General features: G+C 41.7%; 1 protein-coding gene across 1 annotated transcript; it reads right to left on the bottom strand.

The window, feature by feature from the left end:
• Positions 1-869: 869 nt before the first annotated feature.
• LOC120532702 (zinc finger protein 474-like) lies at positions 870-25,407 on the bottom strand. Its single transcript, XM_039758996.1, has 4 exons — positions 25,356-25,407; positions 17,259-18,444; positions 8,101-8,281; positions 870-2,034 (listed from the first exon to the last, which is right to left on the bottom strand). Exons 2-4 carry the CDS (start codon positions 18,210-18,212, stop codon positions 1,886-1,888), a joined length of 1,284 nt encoding a protein of 427 aa, XP_039614930.1. The 5' UTR covers positions 18,213-18,444; positions 25,356-25,407; the 3' UTR covers positions 870-1,885.

Raw genomic sequence — 25,407 nt, 5'->3', positions numbered from 1 at the left:
ATAATTAAAAGTGCATTAAATTGTACAAGGAGGACTACCACTTGTCTGCAGTAACATGCTCAAGTGCCTTCCTGTAGGAGGCAAGAATTAATATGGCCACCACAGTACCAAAACTGAACAATTAATGCTGAGGTGGTTAAAGTGTTAGTATAGACAGGTCTGAAAGGAAGCAACAGAAAAATAATTAAAAGAGAAAAAAAATAATAGGAGACATATGTGGTTCTAAAAGGAAAAGGCAAGAGGGCAATGCCTGAACATGTAGAGAAACATACCAGTTAAACTAAATGAACATAACTGACAAAACGATCAGCAGTGAGGTCCATCAGATGACATTCACATGGATTAGGATAAAGTCAATGTAGAATTCTGAATTGTGTGTGCTGGTAGTTATGATTTCTAGAGCTAAATCCAACATTGGAGAATACATTGTACAATGAGAGGTGGGAAAAAGAGAGGAGAAAGGTCTCTGGACCAAAGAGAAATCAAGGGGAGAGCTTTGTAAGATGCTATACAAAGTAAGGAGTTGAGAGCAGAAACATTTTGTTTTATTTGAGAGAAGGAACAAAAAATAAACTATAATGAGTGGTTAGATAAACCCGACACGTTCTGAGGGCTGAGTAGAGTTGTAGGTAGGAAAAGGAGGTTGAACTAGGGAAGTTAAAATGAGCATGTAAAGACGTCAGATTATCAATAAACCCCCCAGCACATTGATTACCATACACTTCCAAGAGGGAGATGCACTGAACCGGTTCTCTGCCACCTTATAATGGAATGAGCAGATTTAAAAATGGATGTATAGTATAGATATTTTGAACAAATAATATAATCGGTAAATTTACCTTGCTTAACATAAATAAGGAATCAAAATATCTGATCAACAGTAATTTAATCTAGTAGTTTTTGTACAGTATGTGCATTGATTCATTAATAGGTGGTAAAAGAAAAATCATTCATTGAGAAATTTATTTTCCTAGCTCACTTAATCCAGTTCAGGGTGACAGGGAGTGGAGTTCATACTGGTATCACTGGATACGTAGCAGGAACCACCCCGGGATGTAGCACTAGTCCTCATTTATTTATTCCAGTTCAGGGTCAGTGGACCATCCTGACAGCATAGAGCACAAGACAACAGATCGACTGACTTAAAATTCCAAAGCTGCTTGCTTAATTCCAATATTCTCCTCTCCACGTCATCATGAACAATTCAAGTTAACATGAATATGCTTCATCCATGCAATAATCCACGTATCCAGTGTAGGGTCGCATGGCAGTTGGAAGCTATCCCAGCAAGCATTGTTCCTGTGAGACAGGAACAACTCTTGGACAGGGCACGCTCCAAAAAAAGTTTTCAAATGCTGTAATGAATGCTTATTTTGTAAATTACCAGCGAATAGCCAATGAAAGCCAGCCTGCACAAAGATGGTGTCCGGACAGGGATTCTGAATGCTGTAGCACCTCTGTGTCACCCAAAAATAAATTATACAAATATTAATTTAAAAATGTAAATAACATATCAGTCAGAAATAATAATAATAATAATAAAAAAAAAAAACTTTCTAATAGGAAAATGACTAAACCATTAAAACATTTCTCAATTAAGAAAAACAATCATAGCAAGCTCAGCAAGTGTAATTGATACTATACAATGCAAAGTATTACAAAAAATATTTCAATACAAACACAAAAGTTCCTTTAATAGATAGGTGTCTCAGAAACATTTCAGAAATTTTGTAATGTACAAAGTATTACTGAGTCAGACAAATAGTCATTAACATTAACCATTAACAAATACACACATACATTTAATATGCTCTGTCTTTCCATTTTGCTGCGACTGATACAATAGCAAAAGGTTGCCTGGAGACTTTGTTCAGGATAGACACTTTTATTTTGATTTCGGCTTGCAAGCACGCTGGTGGACAATGAGTCTGTCTGGGAGGAAAGTGCGCCCACAGATATCACAAGGCACCAGCTGGGCCTGGGAACTTTGCCACGCTGCCTCATTCATGGCTGCAATATCATAAGAGCCTGTAGCTGGGAAATGAAAAGTAAATCTGTCATTTCCCTCATAGGCAGACAGTTTAAACATTACTTAAATCAATAAAGAGTAACTATCTGATGGAATGGCCATCAAATGCAATAATGTCAAACAAAAACCACATCAGGCTTCAATGGATCCACACCGAGTAAGACAGCTTTGGTAAAACTAAAGAGGAAGGCACAAATTAAACTCTGCTGTTTTCCCCATTTAGTGCAATTATGACCTATAGATACTTCTTTTAAATTGTTAATATTATATAAATTAGAGCTTTTGGAGTGGAAAAAAATAGTTCATAATGTGCATATGTGGATTATGTGTCAATGTATGAGTATATACAGTCTAGCAGGCCGCCTGGATGGCAAGGAATTAACATGGAAAGCATAAGCACAAGAAATGAAAATAAGAGCAGACAAGCGGAAAATTAGTCAAACTTTAAAACAGGAGACTAATCAGGTGGCTGAAGAATTCCTCCAAGTGGTAGAGGAGTTAAGCATGGGACACCGGAAGAAAGCAAACTCTAATTAAAACATATTCCCCTCCGAAGGCACCAGTCGTGAGAAAGCAGTCATTGAAGACAAATGGAAATCTAACAGAATTTCTCTTGGTCAGCAGGTGGCAGCAAAGGGCACTTTTTGAACAGAAGACAAGCAATCAAAGTTGTCCTTCTCTTTTGTTGAGAATGGAAGCTTACTGGAATTTCTGGCCACTCTGGTAAGATGGCCCCATGTATCCATACATCCATCCATTATCCAACCCGTTATATCCTAACTACGGGGTCACAGGGGTCTGCTGGAGCCAATCCCAGCCAACACAGGGTGCAAGGCTGGAAACAAACTCCAGGCAGGGTGCCAGCCCACCGCAGGGCACATACACACACACCAAGGAAAATTTAGAATTGCCAATACACCTAACCAGCATGTCTTTGGACTGTGGGAGGAAACCGGAGTACCCGGAGGAAACCCATGCAGACACAGGGACACATGCAAACTCCATGCAGGGAGGAACGAACCCTGGTCTCCTAACTGCGAGGCAGCAGAGCTAACACTGCGCCACCGTGCCGCCCATCCCATGTTTCCAATAATGTATATTTTGGAACATTTAATCAACATTTACTACATATTATCAAAGTTAATGTGTCCCCAGTGTCTTCATTGTGCCCAATGTGTGATGCAGACTAGGGGCTTTAATTGTTGGTCACATAGAACATTTGTTTCTCACCAACTTTGTATATAGTTTGACCTACCTGACCACATGTGAACTAAAACCTTTTCTTTTAAGTGGTCAATTGCTGTCCAATCAAGAAAGACATAAAGAGACTCTAAAGCTGAATCAGGTGCTAGGACTGACCTAAATGGTCCCTGTGTGAGGTTTTCAACAGAAATATATCCCATAATGCACAGTATTTCTTGTTGTTAGATTAGCAATTTGTCAGTTCATATTCATAACTCATGTGAACCACTCCAAAGGATCATTTCTTTTCTAAACTTGACCACCATTTCTAAATACTCTCACTTCAGTTGTTGCTGATTGTGATTGGCATGTTCATATCAACCTAAAAAATAAACCGGACCACAGGAGAAATCATTCCAGAGTATAAAAAAAAGCTCCAAACAAACTAGGTGTGAAAACGCCTTTAGAAAGTGAGCAACCTGATGAGACATGCTAATCACTTGTATAAATAGCTGCAATTAGGCAGATAAGGTTAGCTTTCTGTCATATTGCATAGCCTGTGCTCTCTCTGCTTCTTCTGTCTCCTATATTTTTTGGATTAATAAGCCACTATATTTAATATTTCTAGACTTCTGATCTTTCTTGTTCACACGTAGGATGACATAAAAAGTATTACCGTATGTGGACAGTAGGTCTATAAGTTTGCATGCGTATTTTGATAGATAGATAGATTGACAGTACCCCTAAAAGGTATGAGACTGTGAAAATGAAACCTCCAGGAGCAACCAAGGAAGTCAAAGAACATAATGGGTACTCCAAGAGAATGCTAAAGAGATTTCTCAGATACAGTGGTGTGAAAAACTATTTGCCCCCTTCCTGATTTCTTATTCTTTTGCATGTTTGTCACACAAAATGTTTCTGATTATCAAACACATTTAACCATTAGTCAAATATAACACAAGTAAACACAAAATGCAATTTTTAAATGATGGTTTTTATTATTTAGGGAGAAAAAAAATCTAAACCTACATGGCCCTGTGTGAAAAAGTTATTGCCCCCTGAACCTAATAACTGGTTGGGCCACCCTTAGCAGCAATAAATGCAATCAAGCGTTTGCGATAACTTGCAATGAGTCTTTTACAGCGCTCTGGAGGAGTTTTGGCCTACTCATCTTTGCAGAATTGTGGTAATTCAGCTTTATTTGAGGGTTTTCTAGCATGAACCGCCTTTTTAAGGTCATGCCATAGCATCTCAATTGGATTCAGGTCAGGACTTTGACTAGGCCACTCCAAAGTCTTCATTTTGTTTTTCTTCAGCCATTCAGAGGTGGATTTGCTGGTGTGTTTTGGGTCATTGTCCTGTTGCAGCACCCAAGATCGCTTCAGCTTGAGTTGACGAACAGATGGCCGGACATTCTCGTTCAGGATTTTTTGGTAGACAGTAGAATTCATGGTTCCATCTATCACAGCAAGCCTTCCAGGTCCTGAAGCAGCAAAACAACCCCAGACCATCACACTACCACCACCATATTTTACTGTTTCTTAGCAAAATTGAGACAAACCCTAATGTTCTTTTTGCTTAACAGTGGTTTGCTTCTTGGAAATCTGCCATGCAGGCCGTTTTTGCCCAGTCTCTTTCTTATGGTGGAGTCGTGAACACTGACCTTAATTGAGGCAAGTGAGGCCTGCAGTTCTTTAGACGTTGTCCTGGGGTCTTTTGTGACCTCTCGGATGAGTCGTCTCTGCGCTCTTGGGGTAATTTTGGTCGGCCGCCACTCCTGGGAAGGTTCACCACTGTTCCATGTTTTTGCCATTTGTGGATAATGGCTCTCACTGTGGTTTGCTGGAGTCCCAAAGCTTTAGAAATGGCTTTATAACCTTTACCAGACTGATAGATCTCAATTACTTCTGTTCTCATTTGTTCCTGAATTTCTTTGGATCTTGGCATGATGTCTAGCTTTTGAGGTGCTTTTGGTCTACTTCTCTGTGTCAGGCAGCTCCTATTTACGTGATTTCTTGATTGAAACAGGTGTGGCAGTAATCAGGCCTGGGGGTGGCTATGGAATTTGAACTCAGGTGTGATACACCACAGTTGTTATTTTTTAACAAGGGGGCAATTACTTTTTCACACAGGACCATGTAGGTTTGGATATTTTTTCTCCCTAAATAATAAAAACCATCATTTAAAAACTGCATTTTGTGTTTACTTGTGTTATATTTGACTAATGGTTAAATGTGTTTGATGATCAGAAACATTTTGTGTGACAAAAATGCAAAAGAATAAGAAATCAGAAAGGGGGCAAATAGTTTTTCACACCACTGTATATTTGTGGTGAAGCACTTTGAGGTCCATGACTGTAGGCTGGGTTTTTAAAAAATGGTGCAACATGGGCTCTGTTGGTGTGTGCATGAATGAGGCGCTGGACAGACATGGGGTGTTAGGTGTGAGTTGATTGTTTAATGAGGTTGGCTACCCCACATCGGTGCTAACTGGGTCCACACTCACAAGTGTCTAAAAGGAATAGCCCGAAGTGGAAAAGAAAAAGAAAAACCTGAAAGGAAAGGAGAGAAAAAGAATGCAGAATTGGGGAATTCAAACCAGTGATGGGAAGCAGGCAGTCAGTGAACCCATGGAGGAGGAAGCAATCAAAACTCCAGGAGTGGATTATCCCCTGTTGAGCACTAGAGGGAGCGAGGGGTAAAAGAGCAGCCCTGCTAGGGATCCAGTATGTGGCAGTCATGGTGAGAGCCAGAGGTAGTGTCTGCAGCTGCTGGTTTCTCCACCGGCTGCAAGACCTGAGCAGGGTCTGACAGGTTGGAAGATGCGTTGGCTGGGTGAGACAGAGAAGCCCAATATCTGCATGACTTTAATGGAATAGTGATTTTTTGACTGATTTTAACTTTCATGGTAAAGCACCTGTTGTTATAGATTATTTATTAACTGTTTATTAAATGGATGGAGCACGTCTTGCTTGTTCATGTGTTCTCATTTGCCCTGGCTCATTTCAGTTCATGCCTATTGATGGTTCCAGGTTAGAGTGCTAACAGGGACTGTGAAACCAACCAGGACATTCACAATATAATAATAGAGGGTAACTCAGCAAGTAGAATGACAGGTTTACTCTTTATATTTTGATAGAAAAATGTACAGTACTGGTAGGAGCAGAAAGCAGAATGCAGCAGTGATTTGTTTTTGCTGGATTGGGAAATGCAATCTCCCAAGGGCAAAAGCAAATATCTTGAGGTAACTGAACCCTTTAAGGCCAATTGAGACTAATTTCCTTGTTATCAAAGCAAATCACCCTGACACCAAAAGTGATTTCAGGACATGGTCTGGAAATGACTTGGGAGGGTGTTTAAAGTGCCAATAATTCCATGACTTAGAATAAAGAAAGGTCAGAGTAAAAGAGAGTAAAACATTATACTGTATGAGTATGAAAGGGTATGCGTACTGAGGAGAGGTGTTCTCAAAAGCCTTTCCATGATAAAACAATCATCAAGTCAGATGGTCAGTAAGCTTAAAGTCATGTGATAGACTGTGGTGAAGACAGGCTGTTGAGGGAAAGGAAGCAAGCCAAGTTTGTGGGAGAGAAAAAACATGAAAAGTTAGAAAGGAGTGCTTTACTGTTTTTCTTAACAGACAGACATGTAGATGAGTCACTCCACCTGAGAAAAAGAAAGCTCAGGCTAAGAAGGCTCTGGCAGGTAGTAGGATTTAATTTATGATGTGTCTATCCTTCTGAATGTGTATGCATCCTATTTATCCTTCCCCATTTTGTTTTATTAGTTATAATGAATGCATTGTCACACATGTGCACATGGGAGACAGTTAAAGGGCCTGAATGAGAGTAATTCCATGCCATCCCAGGTTGTGGCGAAGTGCGCTACCTCTTTCTCTCACTTCCTGTTGTGGGCCTACTGATGATGTCAATTCCAGTTCCAGCCCTAATGATGACACTACTTCCGGTGTCGGCCCTATTGATAACATCACTTCCTCCTCTCGCCTTTATAATCGTCATCTTTTTACAAGCAAATCGGTTCTTTTCTGGACTCCAATCTATTGAATTCATTCAATTTTGCAGCCAGGAAACAATATACAGGTGGCTGCCCCAAACCTTTTTGTGACTTTTGTCTAAATGTGTGACAGTATCTGTTTTTGAGAATACATTAGGACGTCTGTCACTATTCTTGTGTAACCAGACAACACATGGATGGGAATCGGGCCCACTCTCTTCACCTAATGGCAGAACGTCTTCCTCCTGCAAACCACATCATCTATTTAAAATCCAATCATGTGCCTTGAATGAGTAACCCTAGACAAAATTTAACCCAATGATACTTTAAAAATCAGTGGAGTATCTTTTTAAATTGAACAAGAACTAATTTTGTCCAAAGGCCATTGCCTTTAATTTCAATCTTTCATCATGCCTTTAATTCCTTTGTAGTACCTAAAAAAGCAAGATGAAGTGTCAAAGGGTTTCCAACATACAGATGCTGAAAAAGACTGACTTACACTTGGCTTGCATATTCACGGCCCAAGTGTGGACCACCAAAGGTGACAACCCAAAAGCAAAATCTAGATACGAATTTAATGTGTTTCAGGTATGAATGTATGTAAACCAACAGGAATGATATCATTTGCATTAATTAAAGGAATCAGCTACAGATGTTTTTAACTTGACTATTAAGCAATAATTCTGTCTTATTTTACCCCTTTTTTCATCATAAGGCTAAATGAAAATGGAAGAAAGACTATCTATAAGAAAGAAGAGACATCTAGAATAAAATAGATCAAAATTGTCATGTCTTGCCATTATTATTTTCACCATCATATGAAAAAATACATCAAAAATACTAAGAAATTTACAAAAATACAAATTTTGGGTTCACCTGCTATAACTGTGACTTCAGGCTTTTTTGGTTCTGTCCGCTGCATATTCTTTGGCAATTTGTTGTTTTCTATATGCCATTTCCTCAAGCACTGCGGTTCATGAATGTCAATAGACTTGGTTCCAAATTCTCTGCCACAAATGTAACAAATAACTGTTCTTGGACGTGTAACAGACGTTGTCTTAAAAATAAACAGATCAGATCATTTAATACACATATATACACACATATATAATGTCACACACGTGCGCATGGGAGGCAGCTAAAGGGCTTGAGTGAAGGCAGTTCGGAGGCATGCCGGGGTGTGGCAGAGTGCACTGACTCTTTTCTCCCTTGCCTGTAGACCATCCCCGGGGGATTTCACCTGGATCACCTGACATCACTTCGGGACTGAGCCAATGGAAGTCGGCCACACCAGCTCCAGTCCCTCTGATGTCACCTCCGCTGAGCCAATGGTGGAAGACCACGTGCCGGATCCATACGACCTCACTTCCTGTCTCCCCCTTTAAAACCTGCCCCTTTTCCTTTGTTTCTTTAGTCTTGTTTTGGACTCGGTTGTGTGCACTTCAGTGCTCTGTATTTGGTAAAGAAAACGACTTTTGCAGCCAGGATACCACAATATACGGGTGGCTGCCCCAACTCTTTATCTGTCAATGTCTCGTTCTTGTGACAGTGGCGTAGCGGCAGGATGGAGAAGTCCCGGAGGAGAAGGGGACAGGACCTGCAATATACCCAGGTGGGAGCGTATCGGGGCCGAGTATTCAGGCGGGGAGGGTGCCCGTGGTTCGGCGTGACCCGGTGCGGGCTCCGCTCCCGGCACTCATAACTAGCCCATCCGGAGTGGCCAGGGAGTGTGCGGGTGGGGCTCACAGAATGGGCTGCCCTGGAGGGAGGCAAAGGGACTCAGTATGCTCTCTTGGGGGAGAGTGCCTGCCTTCCTGCGAAACCAAAGCCCCATTTACCACCTAGGGGTGCCCCAGACTGGCAGGTGAATAAAATAAAGCATGGAGGTTGGACCCTGAGCGGCCAACCAACAAACAAGCCTGGTCCTTATGGGCAATGGTAGGGCATTGGCTACGCCATTTGAAAACACGCCCTACCAAATAATAGAGCAGGTAGCTTGCTATCTGCTCCTGGAAGCGCTTCCCGTGGCTTCACCCAGCCGGTTTGGGGCGGCGGTTCAAGAACATGTCTGAGCTCATAGAGCTTATGGAGACGCAGAGGGCGGCCTCACACTCTGGGGGAGCAGAACCGTCCTCATGTCAAACTCAGCCGGGTATGTTCCAAGACCTAGCCCCACCCTGTACAATCCGGAGCCCGTATTGGCGTCCAGCGGGCGCTGGCGCAAACCGCTTGGAGGCAAGGAGGAATGCAGGTGGAGGGTGAGGAGGGTTGGTGTGCTCTGGCTAATCCGTTGGCGGTCCCACATACTGGCGTGGTGATCGCCAACGGACACAAGACCACAGGTTTGTTCGACTCCGCAGCAACATTTCATTGTTGCCGCCGCTTTGTGCAACCGCAACAGTGGCTAAATTTAAGACCGGTATAACCTGTGTCCACGGAGACATCCGCTGGTACAGGTCCGCCGCTGTGTCATCAGTTACGGAGGGTCAGTTCAGAAGCTCACCGTAGCGTCCTACCTGATCCTCCACACCCGGTGATACTAGGGCGGACTGGTCTAAAATCAAAAGCGGTGAGACACATACCACTCCGGGGTTAATTTGGGCCTCGTTATGGACGGAGATAACCCGTCTCAAGCTGCCTCCACGCCGTGTAATCAGCCGGCAGAGAGAGACGGCAGTCGCCCTGACTGGCGTGGCAACTCCCGGCCGTCGCGGGCTAACACGCCATCCACCAACGCCGCGGAGCGGGAGGAAACCACGCCCATTGAGGTCGACGCTGACCCTCTCTCCGTGTTGCGGTTCCAATTTAAAGAAACGCCGGCTTCTTTTAGAAGGGAGCAATGGAATGATGACTCCCTGAAGTTTGTAAAAAATGCAGTGGTCCTTGTCAATGGCCAGCGCACTAATCAGTCGATGCCACAGGGCCCCTACTTTGTGCTAGATAATGACCTCCTTTACCGTGTAGCAATGCATGACGGGCAGGAGACGAGGCTGCTGCTAGTGCCGCGCACCTTCCGGCGGCAGGTCTGTGAGCTAGCACACGCCCACCTCCTAGGTGGCCACCTGGGCACCGAAAAAACTCTGGAGCGGATCAAGCTCCGTTTCTACTGGCCAGGAATTAATGAGGAGGTTCGCCGCTTTGGCGCTTCCTGCCCGGAGTGTCAACTGCGACAAATTCCTAGGAGGGACCGTGCTCCTCTCATTCCTATTCCACTGATTGACGTTCCCTTCCACAGAATCGGGGTCGACCTGGTGGGACCCTGGAGCCCTCAGCCCGAGGACACAAGTACATTTTAGTCCTCGTGGATTACGCTACACGATACCCCGAAGCTGTTCCGTTGCGCTCAGCTACCTCTAAAGCCATCGCGCGGGAATTACTAGGGGTATTCGGCGTGGGGATCCCCAAAGAAGTCTTGACAGACCAGGGGACCCCCTTCACCTCGGAAACGTTCAAGGAGACTGCCAGATTACTGAAAATAAAGCATTTAAAGACCTCGGTGTATCATCCTCAAACCGACGGATTAGTAGAGAGGTTTAATCAAACTCTCAAGCAAATGCTGCGTAAGGTGGTCAGCGAGGATGGAAGGAACTGGGATCAGCTCCTCCCCCTCGTCCTTTTTGCCTATCGGAAGTCCCACAAGCCTCCACGGGTTCTCCCCTTTTGAACTACTATACGGGCGACAACCTCGGGGCATATTAGATATTTTGAAAGAAGGCTGGGAAGAAGAGGCTCTTCCCTCCACAAACATACTGGAATATATCGCAGAGTTCTGCGATAGATTTGGAAAAATTCGCCTGTCCTTAAAAGTCACATGGAGGAGGCTCAAGCAGCACAGGCCGGTACTACAACCGCGCACGCCTCTTGGGAGTTCCGCCCGGGAGATCGGGTCATGGTCCTAGTGCCTACCTCCCACTCTAAATTGCTTGCCCACTGGCAGGGCCCCTACGAAGTTAAGGAGAGGAAGGGACTGGTCGACTATTTGGTGAGTCAACCCAATCGTCGGCCAAAGGAGCGGGTTTATCATGTGAACCTGCTGAAACCGTGGAAGGACAGGGACCCCGATCCCTCCTCCGGCCAGCCCGCTCACTCTTCGCCACACACACGACCTTAACTTCGCACGGACTTAAGTCCCAGACAGCGGCAGGAGCTGGAAACAGTTATCCGGACCGTTCGGGTAGTCAGTGAGAACCCGGAAGGACCTCTCTGATTGAGCACAACATCGTGACAGAGCCCGGGGTTGTTGTCCGAGAACGCCCGTATCGTCTTCCCGAGGCAAAAAAGGCTGAAGTGGAGCTTGAGATCAAGCGCATGCTGGAGCTAGGTGTGATTGAGGAAAGTTATAGTCCCTGGTCCAGCCCCATTGTGCTCGTCGGTAAGCCTGACGGAAGTTGGAGGTTCTGCAATGACTTCCGTCGGCTTAATCAAGTCTCCCAATTTGATGCTTATCCAATGCCACGCTGGGCGACCTCCTCGAGAGGCTTGGACAGGCTCAATACCTGACCACACTTGACATGACGAAAGGGTACTGGCAGGTTCCTTTAACGGACTCCGAAGGAAAAACGCGTTTAGTACCCCTAGCGGACACTGGCAGTATCGTGTCCTTCCATTTGGGTTACACGGGCTCCAGCAACCTTTCAGCGTCTGGTGGACAAAGTGCTTCGCCTCATAACTCATACAGTGCTGCCTACCTGGATGGCGTGGTCATCTATTCCAGCACATGGAAGGAACACCTACAGCATGTCCAAGCGGTATTACGGACACTTGGTGAGGCGGGCTCGGATTAATCCCAAGAAATGCTTCTTGGATTAAGCGAGGCCAAATATTTAGGCTACCTGGTGGGTGGGGTACCGTAAGGCCACAGTGCTCCAAAATTGATGCCATTCTGAAATGGCCCGTCCATGAACCAAGCGGCAGGTCCAAGCCTTTCGGGTTAGCGGGTACTACCGCCGGTTTGTACCCGGTTTTGGAGAAGCGGCGCCTTGACTGATTTAACAAAGAAGAGGGCCCGAACATTGTGGTATGGACTGAAAAACAGGCTGCATTTGGTGACTTAAAGCAGGCCCTTACGTCCACACCTGTTTTGATGGCACCTAACTTTTCTTTGCCTTTCATCCTCCAGACGGACGCCGGACACAGGCCTGGGCCGTGCTGAGCCAAAGCGTCGATGGTGTGGAGCACCCCATCATGTTCCTGAGCGGAAACTGTTGGACCGGGAGACCAGGTATGCTGCGGTGGAGAGGGAGGCTCTGGCGATTAAATGGGCGATTACTCAGCTGAGGTACTACCTGTTGGGCCGGGAATTCACCCTTGTCACGGACCATGCACCCCTACAGTGGATGGCCCTCCACAAGGAGTCGAATCCGCGGTCACCCGGTGGTTTCTTGACCTGCAGCCGTACAAGTTTTCGCTCGTTCATCGTCGGGGCGCTCTCCGCCAACGCTGATGCTCTTTCTCGGGTTCACGACCTCTCGGTTAGGGTCGCCCGACCCGTCGGGTCTGGGCTAAGGGGGGGGCCTTGTCACACACGTCGCATGGGAGGCAGCTAAAGGGCTTGAGTGAAGGCAGTTCGAGGCATGCGGGGTGTGGCAGAGTGCACTGACTCTTTTCTCCCTTGCCTGTAGACCATCCCCGGGATTTCACCTGGATCACCTGACATCACTTCCGGGACTGAGCCAATGGAAGTCGGCCACACCAGCTCCAGTCCCTCTGATGTCACCTCCGCTCTGAGCCAATGGTGGAAGACCACGTGCCGGATCCATACGACCTCACTTCCTGTCTCCCCCTTTAAAACCTGCCCCTTTTCCTTTGTTTCTTTAGTCTTGTTTTGGACTCGGTTGTGTGCACTTCAGTGCTCTGTATTGTGCTGAAAGAAAACGACTTTTGCAGCCAGGATACCACAATATACGGGTGGCTGCCCCAACTCTTTATCTGTCAATGTCTCGTTCTTGTGACAATAAGTACATGTGAAAAATTTAAGAACACCCAACCACTTTATTTTCACTGTACTCGCATTCATGGGAAAATAGATCCTATCCAAACAACTCTTGCTTATATCCATATGTAGTGTAGACCAATTTAGAGCCAATTAACTACTGCAAAGCATGGTGTGGCACGCGGCTGGGGGTGGTACACCTCCTCCGGACCACGCGGGGATGACCGCCCTGGTAGCTTTGGGGACCAAGGGTACGGAGCTTTGAAATTCAGCCCTGTAGGGGCCCGTGGTCACTGCCAGGGGGCGCCCCGATGCCTATGGAGCCCTGGACCTAAGCACTTCTGAAGTGCTGGGGGGAAGAGGATCAGGGATACTTGGAGTGCTTCCGGGTGTATAGCCGGTACTTCCGCCACACTGGGGAGTGCCGGTGGAAGAGGTACCTGGAGCACATCCGGGTGATTATAAAAGGGGCTGCCTCCCTCCATTCGATGGCTGGAGTCAGGTGGACGAGGACAGAGCTTGGAGGAGAGGAGTGGAGGCGGACCAGAAGAGAGACGAGGCATTGTGAGGCCTGGACTTTGGGGTGATTGGTGCTGCGGCACTGGGATGTTTGTGTGTTCAATAGTTGTACATAATTGTAAATAAATGTGTGGTAGTACAAACAATGATGTCTACCTGTCTGTGTCTGTGGCTGCTTACCACAATGGCTTTGGGATATGAAAGAAAACCCCATTAGCATGAGAAGAATATGTAAAATACATATACGTCACACCAGACAGAAATTTAAACTCTGCCCTTAAGGGATAACTCTATCTGCTCTGAAAGTATGGCATCACTTTCAGAATAGTAAAGACTGAGATACTGTACATAATTAAGCAAAGTTTGTGCCTGGTCCGTGGTTAGTTCCAGTCTTGCACCTAAATCTGCTACAATAGCCTCCAGTTCCCAAGGACCCTGAACTTGACAGTAAATCTAGAGAAAATGGAGAGCCATGTACTGAAATGATAAAAAATAAAAATCAAATACTAATCACTGTTAATAATGGAGTGAATCATTAAACTATAAGGGAGAAGCAGTTAAAGTTAGGTGACTGAATGAAAAAAGAATTCTGGACAATGAAATCATAATAATGTTCTTTTTAACTGTTCCATATCACATTAATGAATTTTCCATTTCCTCACTATACAGTGCCTATAAAAAGTATTCACCCTCTAAAAGGTTTCACATTTTAATACTGTACAACATTGAGGCACAGTGGATTTAATTTGGCTTTTTTGACACTGATCAACAGAAAAAGACGCTATAAAGTCAAAGTGAAAACAGATTTCTGCAAAGTGGTCTAAATTAATTCCAAATATAAAACATAAAATAATTCATTATATGAGTGTATGGCCTCATTATTAAAATTTGGCTTTGGGTCACTAAAACCTCTCCCACAATTTAAATGGTTTAACTTATGTGATTAAACTAAAAAATGAATACATTAAAGAACTACTACAGTTATTTCACTCCTTCTAGTCCCTCCTGTAATATTCTCCCCCTCCACTGGCTACTGTTTGTCTTTCGTTGAGATTAACTTTACTGTTCTGGTCCCAAAGCCCAACAGAAGTTGGCATTATTGCAATGATTTCTGTTGGCACAATCAGGTCTCCTGATGTGATGCTTACCTGATGCCTCAAGTGGATGATTTCCTCAAGTGACTTGGGAAGGCACATTTCTTGACTACACTCAGTATGACAAAAGGGTACTGGCAAATTCCTTTAATGGAGCCCATAAAGGAAAAGACAGTGTTTAGCACCCCTAGTGGACACTGGCAGTATCATGTCCTCTCATTTAGCTTACATGGAGTACCAGCTACCTTCCAATGTCTGGTGGATAAAGTGCTACTGCTGTACAATTCCTACAGTGCCGGCTACCAGGATGACATGGTCATCTATTCCTACATGTGGGATAAACACATACAACATATTCTGGCAGTCCTTCTCACGCTTTGGATAAATCTAATAAAATGTTATTTTGGACTAACAGAGGCAAATTTTTAGGTTATATGGTGAGGAGAGGGACTGTTCAACCATTCAACACAGTGCTCTAAAGTCACTTCTTTATTGCATTTTCTCTGGCTGCAAACCAAGTGGCAGGTTCAAGCTTTCTTAGGGTTAGCGGGATACTACTGACAGTTTGGGCCTCATTTCTCTGAAACAGCAATGCTCTTGAATAATTTAACAAAGTAGGGGGATCCCAATAAAGTGACATGGGATGAAAATAAAGACACTGCATTTTGTGATCTTAAGCAGGCCTTCACGTCAGCACCCATACTACTGACTCCTGAGTTTTCTCTTCCTTTTATCCTCCAGACCAATGTTTCAGACACAGGTCTTGATCCAAAGCATTGATAGTGCTGAATACTCAATAATATACCAAAGCAGGAAACTGTTGGACTGGGACACCAGGTATGCGGCGGTGGAGTGGGTAGCTTTGGCAATTTAGTGGGCCATTCAACAGATGGGGTATTACATCCTTGGCCATGAGTTCACTCTTGTGACGTACCATGCAACATTATGGTGGATGACCCCTCCACAAAGAGTCAAATCTGCATGTCACAAGGATGATTTCTGGACATCCAGCCTTACATATCCTGAATTCAACATCACCAAGATTCCCACCACATGAACATGGATGCATTCTCTCGGGTATATGACCTTTCAGTTTAGTTTGCCAACCCAACAGGTCTGAGCTAAGGGGATTCCAAGTCACACACATGTGCTTGGTAAACCATTTAACACTAGAATTACCAGAGCCTACGAAAAAAACTCATAGATCCATCCCACCTTAAAACGTTTTGCACCTCTCAGTCATTTGCACCTCTCTGTCAGCGTCTTTTGTCCTTTAAATGTGTTGATAAGCAGCAAACAGCAAGCAGTCTGCTATCACATCCCCCCACCCCACACAGTTTTCTCAGCTCAAGTATATTTACCTGCGTGTCAGTTGCTTAGAGTTGTATAGAGTGAGAAGTTAAGCAAAATTACACCTTTTGTAAATACTACATCATTATTTGGAACACTTGCATTTCATGTGTGTTCCATGTGTACAACACTCTATGTAAACACATCGTTAAAACAGAAACGTTTTTCATGTTTTAGTAATAATTGACAAAATGTAGACATGAAGTATAATGTGTGAAGCCTGAATTCCAAATATCAAAGAAACACTTTCACAAAAGGTACAAATATCACAGAACAAATGTGCATCCATTCAAAAATATAACTGCAGAAAAAGAAGCCGCATTAGGGTGCGACATTGACACACATTTGCAATGATTGCTTCGGTGGCGCAAAGGTATCAACTGTTGACTGGTTATCAAAGCTTCATGGGTTTGATCCCCGACAAGTCCATTTTGAGAAGTGAGCTGCTCGTATTCTTACTATTTTAGAATAAAAACATACATTTGATTCCAGTCTGTAACAGCCGGTGTAATGTATGATACTTGTAAAGGTTAGCTTTGCTTTGTTTTGTTTTTTTTATTCAGTTTTATTCTCTCAGCCGCGTTCATGGTCCCAAATAAACCTGCATTTGACACTGCTGTTTTCACATAGACGCGCTATAACAGAGGTAAACTCAAATCATGACAACAGTTCTACATCGGATCAAAAATGCACTCTTTGTATATGTACAAGGGAATCTCTGCACTCTACTTGTGACTGTAGGAAGTAAGTAAATAAATAAAGGTAAATAGGTAAATAACATTCGATCTGGCTTTTATGTAAGTAACATATAAATGTTAATGTTTTGGGCACATGCACCGTCCTTTGTATGTAATAACTTTGTATAACAATGTACCACCTGAAAAGAAAAAGGACCACAACAATATCTGTGCATCAGACTAGCAAACTAACCCATATGAGAATCAAGTAATTGCATAATATTAATTATTTTTGTAATTATAATTTATAACAATTTCACACTCACTATACTGTATATGAAAAGAATATTGTGAGAAACACTGATATTAGGAAAAATAGGGGGAAAAATCAAAGTGAATAAATAGATTTCAGAATGATTCTGTTTACAATAAAGTGACAGTCATTTAAGTGAATAACTTTACCTTCTCATGCGGTCCTTGATCTTTCTTTTGCAAAGTCATTGTGCTGTTTGTACTGGCAACACCACTGTTAAGAGAAACAGTTTTCAAACTGAGACTACCTGATTTACTTTTGCAGCTTCTTAGGTGAACAAGAAGCCGGTCTGGTGCAAAGGTCCGACTGCAGTTAGGACACGGACTCAGCTGTGATTTGAAGCTCTCAAATGCAGCCTCATTCTGCTTCTCAACTGAAGTGCCTCCATTCTGGGCCACAGAAAGCTTCTGAGGCTTTGGCCTTCGCAGTTTCTTGGGCAACTTGTCATTTTCATTTTGCCATTTCTCAAGGCACTTGGGTTCATGAATTGGTAGAGATGCAGCCCCAAATTCTCTGCCACAGATATAACAAATTAAAAATTTGGGTTTCTGGACAGGCTGTGAGTCCTTTTTGCCAACAGATTCACGTGATTGCATAGATGTACTGCCATTTTGGGCTGCTATTGGAGACCCTGAGATCGAGTTTTTGAAACCAGTTTTGTTTTTACAACTTCTTTGGTGGACAGGAAGACGATCAGGAAGAAATGTACGACCACAGTTTTCACAAGGGATCAATTGAGCCTGAGAACTTTGCCATGCCGCCTCATTCAGTGCATTAATATTACGTGATTCAGATTGTGCTTCAGGTTTATGTGGGGCTTTCCTCCTCAGGTTCGGTGGTAATTTTTCATTTTCAGTTTGCCATTTCTCCAAGCATTTTGGCTCATGAATATCAATTGACTTAGATCCAAATTCCCGTCCACATATATAACAGACCCTAAAACCAGGCCTTTTGGGTGGTATTATGGGCCTTTTTTCGTCATTTCCAGCCATGCTCAATTTGTTTGTCCTTCTGGTCAACAGTACAGTAGCAGGCCTAGTCAGATGCTCTTTTTGAAAAATATGATTTTCTGAAAATACATCTTTAATTGAAGGAGAAGTCATTAATTTATCTGATTTTTTTGCTTTGTTTACTTTAAACACATGAGGCAGAAAAAAACATACTGTTTTTACTGTTGATTGACACTGAGGACTTGGAAGCCCCTATCGCTGCTACATTTTATTTTTAAACGCTTTTATAGCCGCTTCCTCATCTATTGTTTTCCACCTTCAGCTTATCAGCAATATGGCCTGAAGAAGAAACAGGGGATGTGGAAGACATTCCAGAATGGTTAGCCTGAAAAGCAAGGCAGAAATATAAATAGAAAAACAACAAAAAAAAACAACAGAGTACACACAGTGGATTCAGAAAGTATTCAGACCCTTCACTTTTTCTCATTTTGCTTACATTACAGCCGTTTTCTAAAATCATTTAAATTCATTTTTCCCTCATCAAGAAGCACTTATTTCCTCAGAAAGACAAATCAAAAATTGAATTTTACACATTTTGGCAAATTTATTAAAAATAAAAAATGGAAACATCCCATTGGCACAGGTATTCAGACTTTTTACTTAGCATTTTGTTGAAGCACCTTTGGCAATGATTGCTGACTGGAGTCCTCTGGGGTATGATGCAATAAGCTTTGGACACTTTGATTTGACTATTTTCTACCATTTTTCTCTACAGATCCTCTTAGGTTCTGCCATGTTGGATGGAAATCATCAGTGGAGAGCTACTGTATTTCTATTGGTTTCAGCTCTGGGCTCTGGCTGGACAACTGAAGGACATTCCCAGAGTTGTCACAAAGTCACTCCTGTGTTGTCATTGCTTTGTGCTTAGGGTCATTGTCCTGTTGGAGAGTGAACCCTTAAACTCTGCCTGAGATCTAGAGCACACTGGAGCAAGTTTTCTTTATAGACATTTCTGTACTTTGCTCCATTCAGTTTTTCCTCAACTCTTTCTAGTCTCCCAGTCCCTGCTGCTGATAAACAAATGCAAAGCATGATACTACAGTATATCACCCTCATGCTGCATTACAGGAATGGTATAGCACAGGTAATGAGCAGTGCCTAATTTCCTCCAGACATGATGCTAGTCTCAGTTTCATCAGATGAGAGAATCTCGAGATTCACATATACTATGTGACGTCTACTATCCGCTTTCGGGGTGATGACTGACCTCCAAGGTTATTCCTCTTTTCATTTTTATTTTAGCTTTTTGTAGAATCAACTCTTGGCAACAGCCAGCAGGGTGGCTGTGCAGCGCATGCATATGGGTGCCGTTCTCATCCCTACCGCCTTCGCCGTCACTTCCCCTACCTCCTCATATCTTAAATCATTCTTGAGGCAGATTGAAGATTTAAGTGCCAGCATTAGTAAAAAATTAAAGAAAATGTACTAAGTGATTGCAACACAAACTCTGACTTAATCAGCTTTAATGTAAAAAGATGCTGACGAAAGAAGAGAAGAGGCGGGCCACTAGCGTGGAGAAAAGAAGAGCTGCTCAGGAAGCAGCAAGCAAATCAACCTCTGAGCAAATGAATGCTAAACATACAGAGAAAGAGTATGAAAACTATGAATGCTCAAGTCAAGTGTATTCACTGCACGATAAGTTGCGCCGTTACTGGTATGGAGATACTGTATTTCCCTAGGGGAAAAATAAATGTCTATGTATCGATATATCTATCTAAAAACTACAAATAATATTTGAGACGCGGCCCTGCAAGTACATTGCATAACTTGAATAACAATACAATACTTGCATTCAAGGCAGTGTGCTATCCAATTTTATCTACATTTTCTCTCCTAGATGTACTTAATGTGTGCTCGTCCTTTAATCGTGGCAAACGTGTTGTGATTCTCTTTCTCTACTTCCAAAATGTCAAGGCAATGCCCATAAAGTAAAAACTCCTTTTTTAAAAACCTGTACTAATCAATTAGGTACTGTTTTCACAGACATTTTAAATATCTCACTAAGAGAATCTGTGGTCCCTATCAATTACTTCTGTGCCAAAGAAAACAGGAGTAGTATCAATGACTACAAACCAATGACATTCACTTCCATTGTGGTGAATTTCTTTGTGGCAGTGGTGTCTGGATACATTAAATGGAACATTCCAGATAGTTTAGACCATTTTCATTCTATGTCAACCTTTTTATGGAAGAGACTCATCTCTAATAAGCAAGCACTGAAACCAAAGAAGCAATGACTTGATCTGGCCAGTCTGCCCTAGCACAACTGGAGTTGGAACTCGAGGGACTAGATGCTGGCCTTGGTTACCTCAATGGTATATTAGCAGCATGGCAATATCACAAGCTGAAAACATAATTGATAGCCCTGCTTCATTGCCACCCTCTTCTGCAACAAACATGATCTTGTATTACTTTGTTAGTTCCAAACCCATGATTTCAGTGCTGAAATTATGGAAAAAAGCATCTTTTAATGTCAGTAAACAGGGACTATGCATGTGAAGAATGCAATATGGCATTAGTATCCACTTAGACTAAAAGAGAGGACTACAGATCAATCTTTTACGAAAATGAAAACTGATCTGAATAAGTAAAGTATAACCAACCATACTCTAACAGTTTAGCTACAATACCACAGATCAACTTAGATAAATGTTGCCCTGATCAGGAGTTCTTAGGGGGGACCAAGAGGGACATAGGCCCACACAAAAGTATGGGGCTGGGCAAAAGCCAACCTTATATTGCACATGCAGATGCATCCCACTGCAGCTTATGAAGCTGTGCTGTCCTCAGAGTGGAGAAGGGCTCTCTTTATTGTTTCTTAAGACAGGACAGTGTCTTTGAAACTCAAAGGCCCATCTCTGGTTCATAGCTGGCAAGAAGTGCTTAGCTGTGATACTACACAGTGAATCCCTGAACTGAAATATCTTCTTTTTTTTTAAATGTGAGGAATTTTACAATATTAATGCTGTATATTTACTAATATTAGAGGTAATAATGTGGTTTATATCAATGTTACTAAGATACTTTTCTTTACCAATACCTAATTGTCACTATATATTTGAACTACAACCAGGAGCTTTTATGAATTTAATAATATAGAACTGTTAGCATATTATATTTTTTTTACCTGTCCCATGTTTTACATTCCATATTGTTAAATTTACATTCCTCTTTGTTCATTTGATTCTCCATCCCATTAAACTTTAGACTCTGCATGCTATGTTCAACTGCCGAAATGCATAATCACCTCTGTCAGCCAAGAAATATAACATTCATTTTGGAAACATGTTGTATATTATTCTTTTATATAACATTCTGGGGGAATGTCATACCCAGCTAAAGATATAAATGACAGATGTTGCTACTAATGAACTTGGTGATGATGACTGACTGTCAGCTTGACTAGACTAGGGTGTACAGAGTGTTGTTCAGGTCTGTTCTGCTACTGTAGCATAAGACTCGTCAAAATGTGCTGCATGTTCTGTGCCAACGTCTTTAACATTCACCTCTGTCTTGTGATTGGCCTGATTGTACCACTTCTCCTCTAGGCTTAGGTTGTCATTGAGCTTTTTATTGTAGGAAACTCTAAAGAGAAGCATTGGCAAGTTGAACACAAAAGAAAAAGATGTTTAATAAGTAATATTGTTGGGGAGAAATTGCCTCATATGCCCATGCTTGATATTAGGATATGGTAAGGGGTATCCAGTTTGAATAAGATGTAGTACTCTACACATTTCTGATTTGCAGTCTATACATTGTAACAAAATACTTAGAATCAAAATAAAATGTAAAACGTTGTTAAAAAGACTGAAAACTCCTCATTGTGCAATTCTATCCAAAAGTTTCCTTCCAATATATGCCAATTTAAACTTATTTAAATTAAACTTTCACATATCTGTTCAATTCTGAATCAGGAATTCACCTTGAATACGGCAAGAATGATATTCGAACATAGCATAAACTGATATATTTGATCATGAGGCAGCATTCACTAGCCAAGCATCTTTTAACACATACAGTTACTTTTGAGGATTTAAACCTGTCTAAAAGGAAATAAATTTTGCAGATGATTTTTAAATCAAAAATCTCATAATGATCCAATCAGTGGATAAAAATTATAAAGCTGTAGCAGTAGTTCTTCTTCTTAACCATGTCCATGCCTCCTGTACCCTAGGTAAAGCTTAAACTCTTAATCCAAGTGCATATGCCTTTTTATGAATGTACTGTATGTAGCTACCCCAGACGCTGCAATGAGTGAGAGCTTAAGCCATGCATGTGACACACTGTCTACTAATGCTTCCAATTCGTCATTCAGCATCAGCACACTTAAGGAACAAATTATAACACTTTTTTCAACACAGGGATATTTGTTATACTTTTCAGCTTTGTACAGTGCTGTTTATGCTAAATCAAACTCTACATTTCAACCACCTATTTTAAAATGGTAGGAAAATCTTTGTGCTTTTGACCCTTGCTGCCTGAATTTAAAAAGCCTTCCAAGAAAGACAGCTGACTTAACAACAGACTTTATCTTTACAGGTGATTCCCATTTGAACCTTCTTCTGAAAAACTTCTCTTTTCATCTCCACTGCCTTTGTCTCCACTCTTCCTCACTCTCTTCTCACTTTTTCTTTCTTTAGTGTTCACACTTCTATTACAAACACACATCTGATTATTAACAGACACAATTTTGTGTTTCTTGTTTTCCTGCGTAAGAAATTAGACTTCCCCTATTCCTTTGATAAAATACCAAACTTCTTTTTCTACTTTTAAACAAATGTACTGTAAATCACGGTGAATATGTTTAGATAACAGAGAAGCACTGGATGTTTCAGTCTGCTCTCTCTACTGTTTCACAAAGTATCTGTAATGGCCTGTACAACATAATACCAGTTCATTGATGATTATTTACACTGGGGCTAATACTAAAGATTGGCAGCTTTCCACAAAAGGAGTAAGGACTTTTATTGTGTTATATACCAAAGCCTCATTTCATTACAAAGAACTAAAACCGAAGTCTGAAAAGGATTTTGACTAACATTAATTAGTTACTCCATTGCTGAAATACATTGGTTACAATGAAAACCTATAAAAAGGTTACGTACCCATAGAGCCATACACTTGCAAACATTGGACTTAATAGTCTTACAGACAATTTCTTCGTTAGTAAATGCTGAAATGATGTAAGATTATAATAAAAAATATTTTGATTGCTTTGTCTGTTGTAACCTGAACAGCCTGTCTTCATTTATACTTTGGGCTTCATAAAGTATTTCAGTCTTACCTGGTAAAATATATGGTTTTCACACAATTTGAATATATTACAGTGTATACATCTACATTATGCTTTAAAGGTAATGATGGTCAAGACCAGAATTTCAATAAGTATTGTGGAAGCCAGGATGGGAGGCCAATCTTAATTTATCCTGCCAGGTTAAGAGACAATGTAAGGTAACTATCCCAGTGATAGATTCTGCAAAAAAGGACATGGGTGTGCCATTTTTTGTGGTTGTGTGTGCCCCAGGACAAAAAATGCAAAAGAGAGACACACAAATGTATATGCATCCACCTAATAATTATAAAATGGTTATGCAGGTATTTAAGTCTATTTCAGGCCATCTCTGATGCTGGAAGTAGTTTCTGGTACACTCCAGGTAGGGGTCAGGGATGAGACATAAAAAGCCTGCATGTGGGATTCAAGCCTAGGATGAAGGAACCATGAGGCTTCACTAAGCATTGCACCACAACACTCCATAATCAAACAGAAAGACTTGTATTAAATAATGTCTTTTTAAAATTTAAATTCATATAGAAAGTCTTCTCTAACGTTTTAGTTTCAGTGTGATGTAGTGGTTAAGACTTTGGACCTCAAAACCTGAGGTGGTGGGTTCAAATCCTGCTACTGATACTGTGTGACTATCAGCAAGATTCTTCACCTGCCTGTATTCCAATTGGAAAAACAAATAAGATTTTACCATTTGTGATCTCAAAAGGTGTAAGTTGTCTAGGATATAGATGTCAGCCAAAAAAGGAAACAGAAAATGGAAATGCTTCCATTCATCAATAAAAGAGTGATAAATGAAATATCTGCTTTCAATTTTATAATCCCTGTTTTATTCAAGTTATTATTCAAGCAAACAGTTATTCTGAGTGATGGCATAATTTGCAAAGAACCAACCATTACCTGGTATCATTTAATAAGAAATTACAACTTTATTGATAAGCACCACAGAAAACATAATGGAGCACGGCTTTTAGCCTATGTTTAAACAGGAAAAGTATTTCATCTGTGTACCTTATTATATTATATATTAAAATGATCTCATTTATGTACCCTATTATTTATTACACAGCATAAATTCTCATACTTAATTCAGTTCAGTGTTTTAGAGTTTCAAAGCCCATCCCAGCCTTTTAATGGGCAAAGCATAAACCAAAGCATGTATGGGGCACCGGTCCATCAGAGGACCAACTCATGAATACCAAAATCCACAAACTGCAATTTACAACTCATGAACCCCAACATTCATAAACTGCACATTTTATAGAGCATAAATATGTTAACCTAACATAAAATGACAATGAGATGTGGGAATAAAACCAGTAAACAATGAGGGAAAACACACGCTGACACAGGGAGAATGTGAAAATTGTACACAAGATAGGAGCAGGACATAGCCTGCTACCCCAGGATAAATTAGGATAATCTACAATATTATTATTATTATTCTCATCCGACTCTAAACTGGCAGGCACTGAAGTGAGCTTATTACTGCAAAGGATTTTTGTAGTGGTTTGGTCTTTAAAATTACCTGAAATTACATTCATATTAATCAGACGCAGGGATTTAGATTATTTTGCTATTTTTGAGTCTTTTTTGTTCATTCATTTACTTGTGTAGTACAACCTAAATACCAAGTAAAAGTTACTTTTTCCCCATTTAGCTCATTTCTTGATGTGATTTCATGCAAAACCCTTGCCTTCCACCTACAGTGCAAAAACTGCAGCGTGTATAGAGCATACTGTTCATGTATTGCTTTCTAAATCAATGTTTACTCCTCCAAAAACAGAAAGTTCAGTTATAAACGGTAAAGCTCTTGCATATTGTAATATGAAATGACATTTATTGTTCTATTTTTCCTTTGGAAAATAATCTATGAGAAAACAAGTGTTTAGTCTTCACAAAGAAAGAAAGAAAGAAAGAAAGAAAGAAAGAAAGAAAGAAAATATGCTTACCGATATTGAAGTCTCAGTTTCAAACTTCTCCTCTGGACTGTCCCACTTTTAC

This window comes from Polypterus senegalus, chromosome 7 (genome assembly GCF_016835505.1).
Source record: "Polypterus senegalus isolate Bchr_013 chromosome 7, ASM1683550v1, whole genome shotgun sequence".
Taxonomy (NCBI): Eukaryota; Metazoa; Chordata; class Cladistia; order Polypteriformes; family Polypteridae; genus Polypterus; species Polypterus senegalus.
The sequence above is the reverse complement of the archived record's forward strand: the minus strand, read 5'-3'. Positions and strand labels throughout refer to the sequence as shown.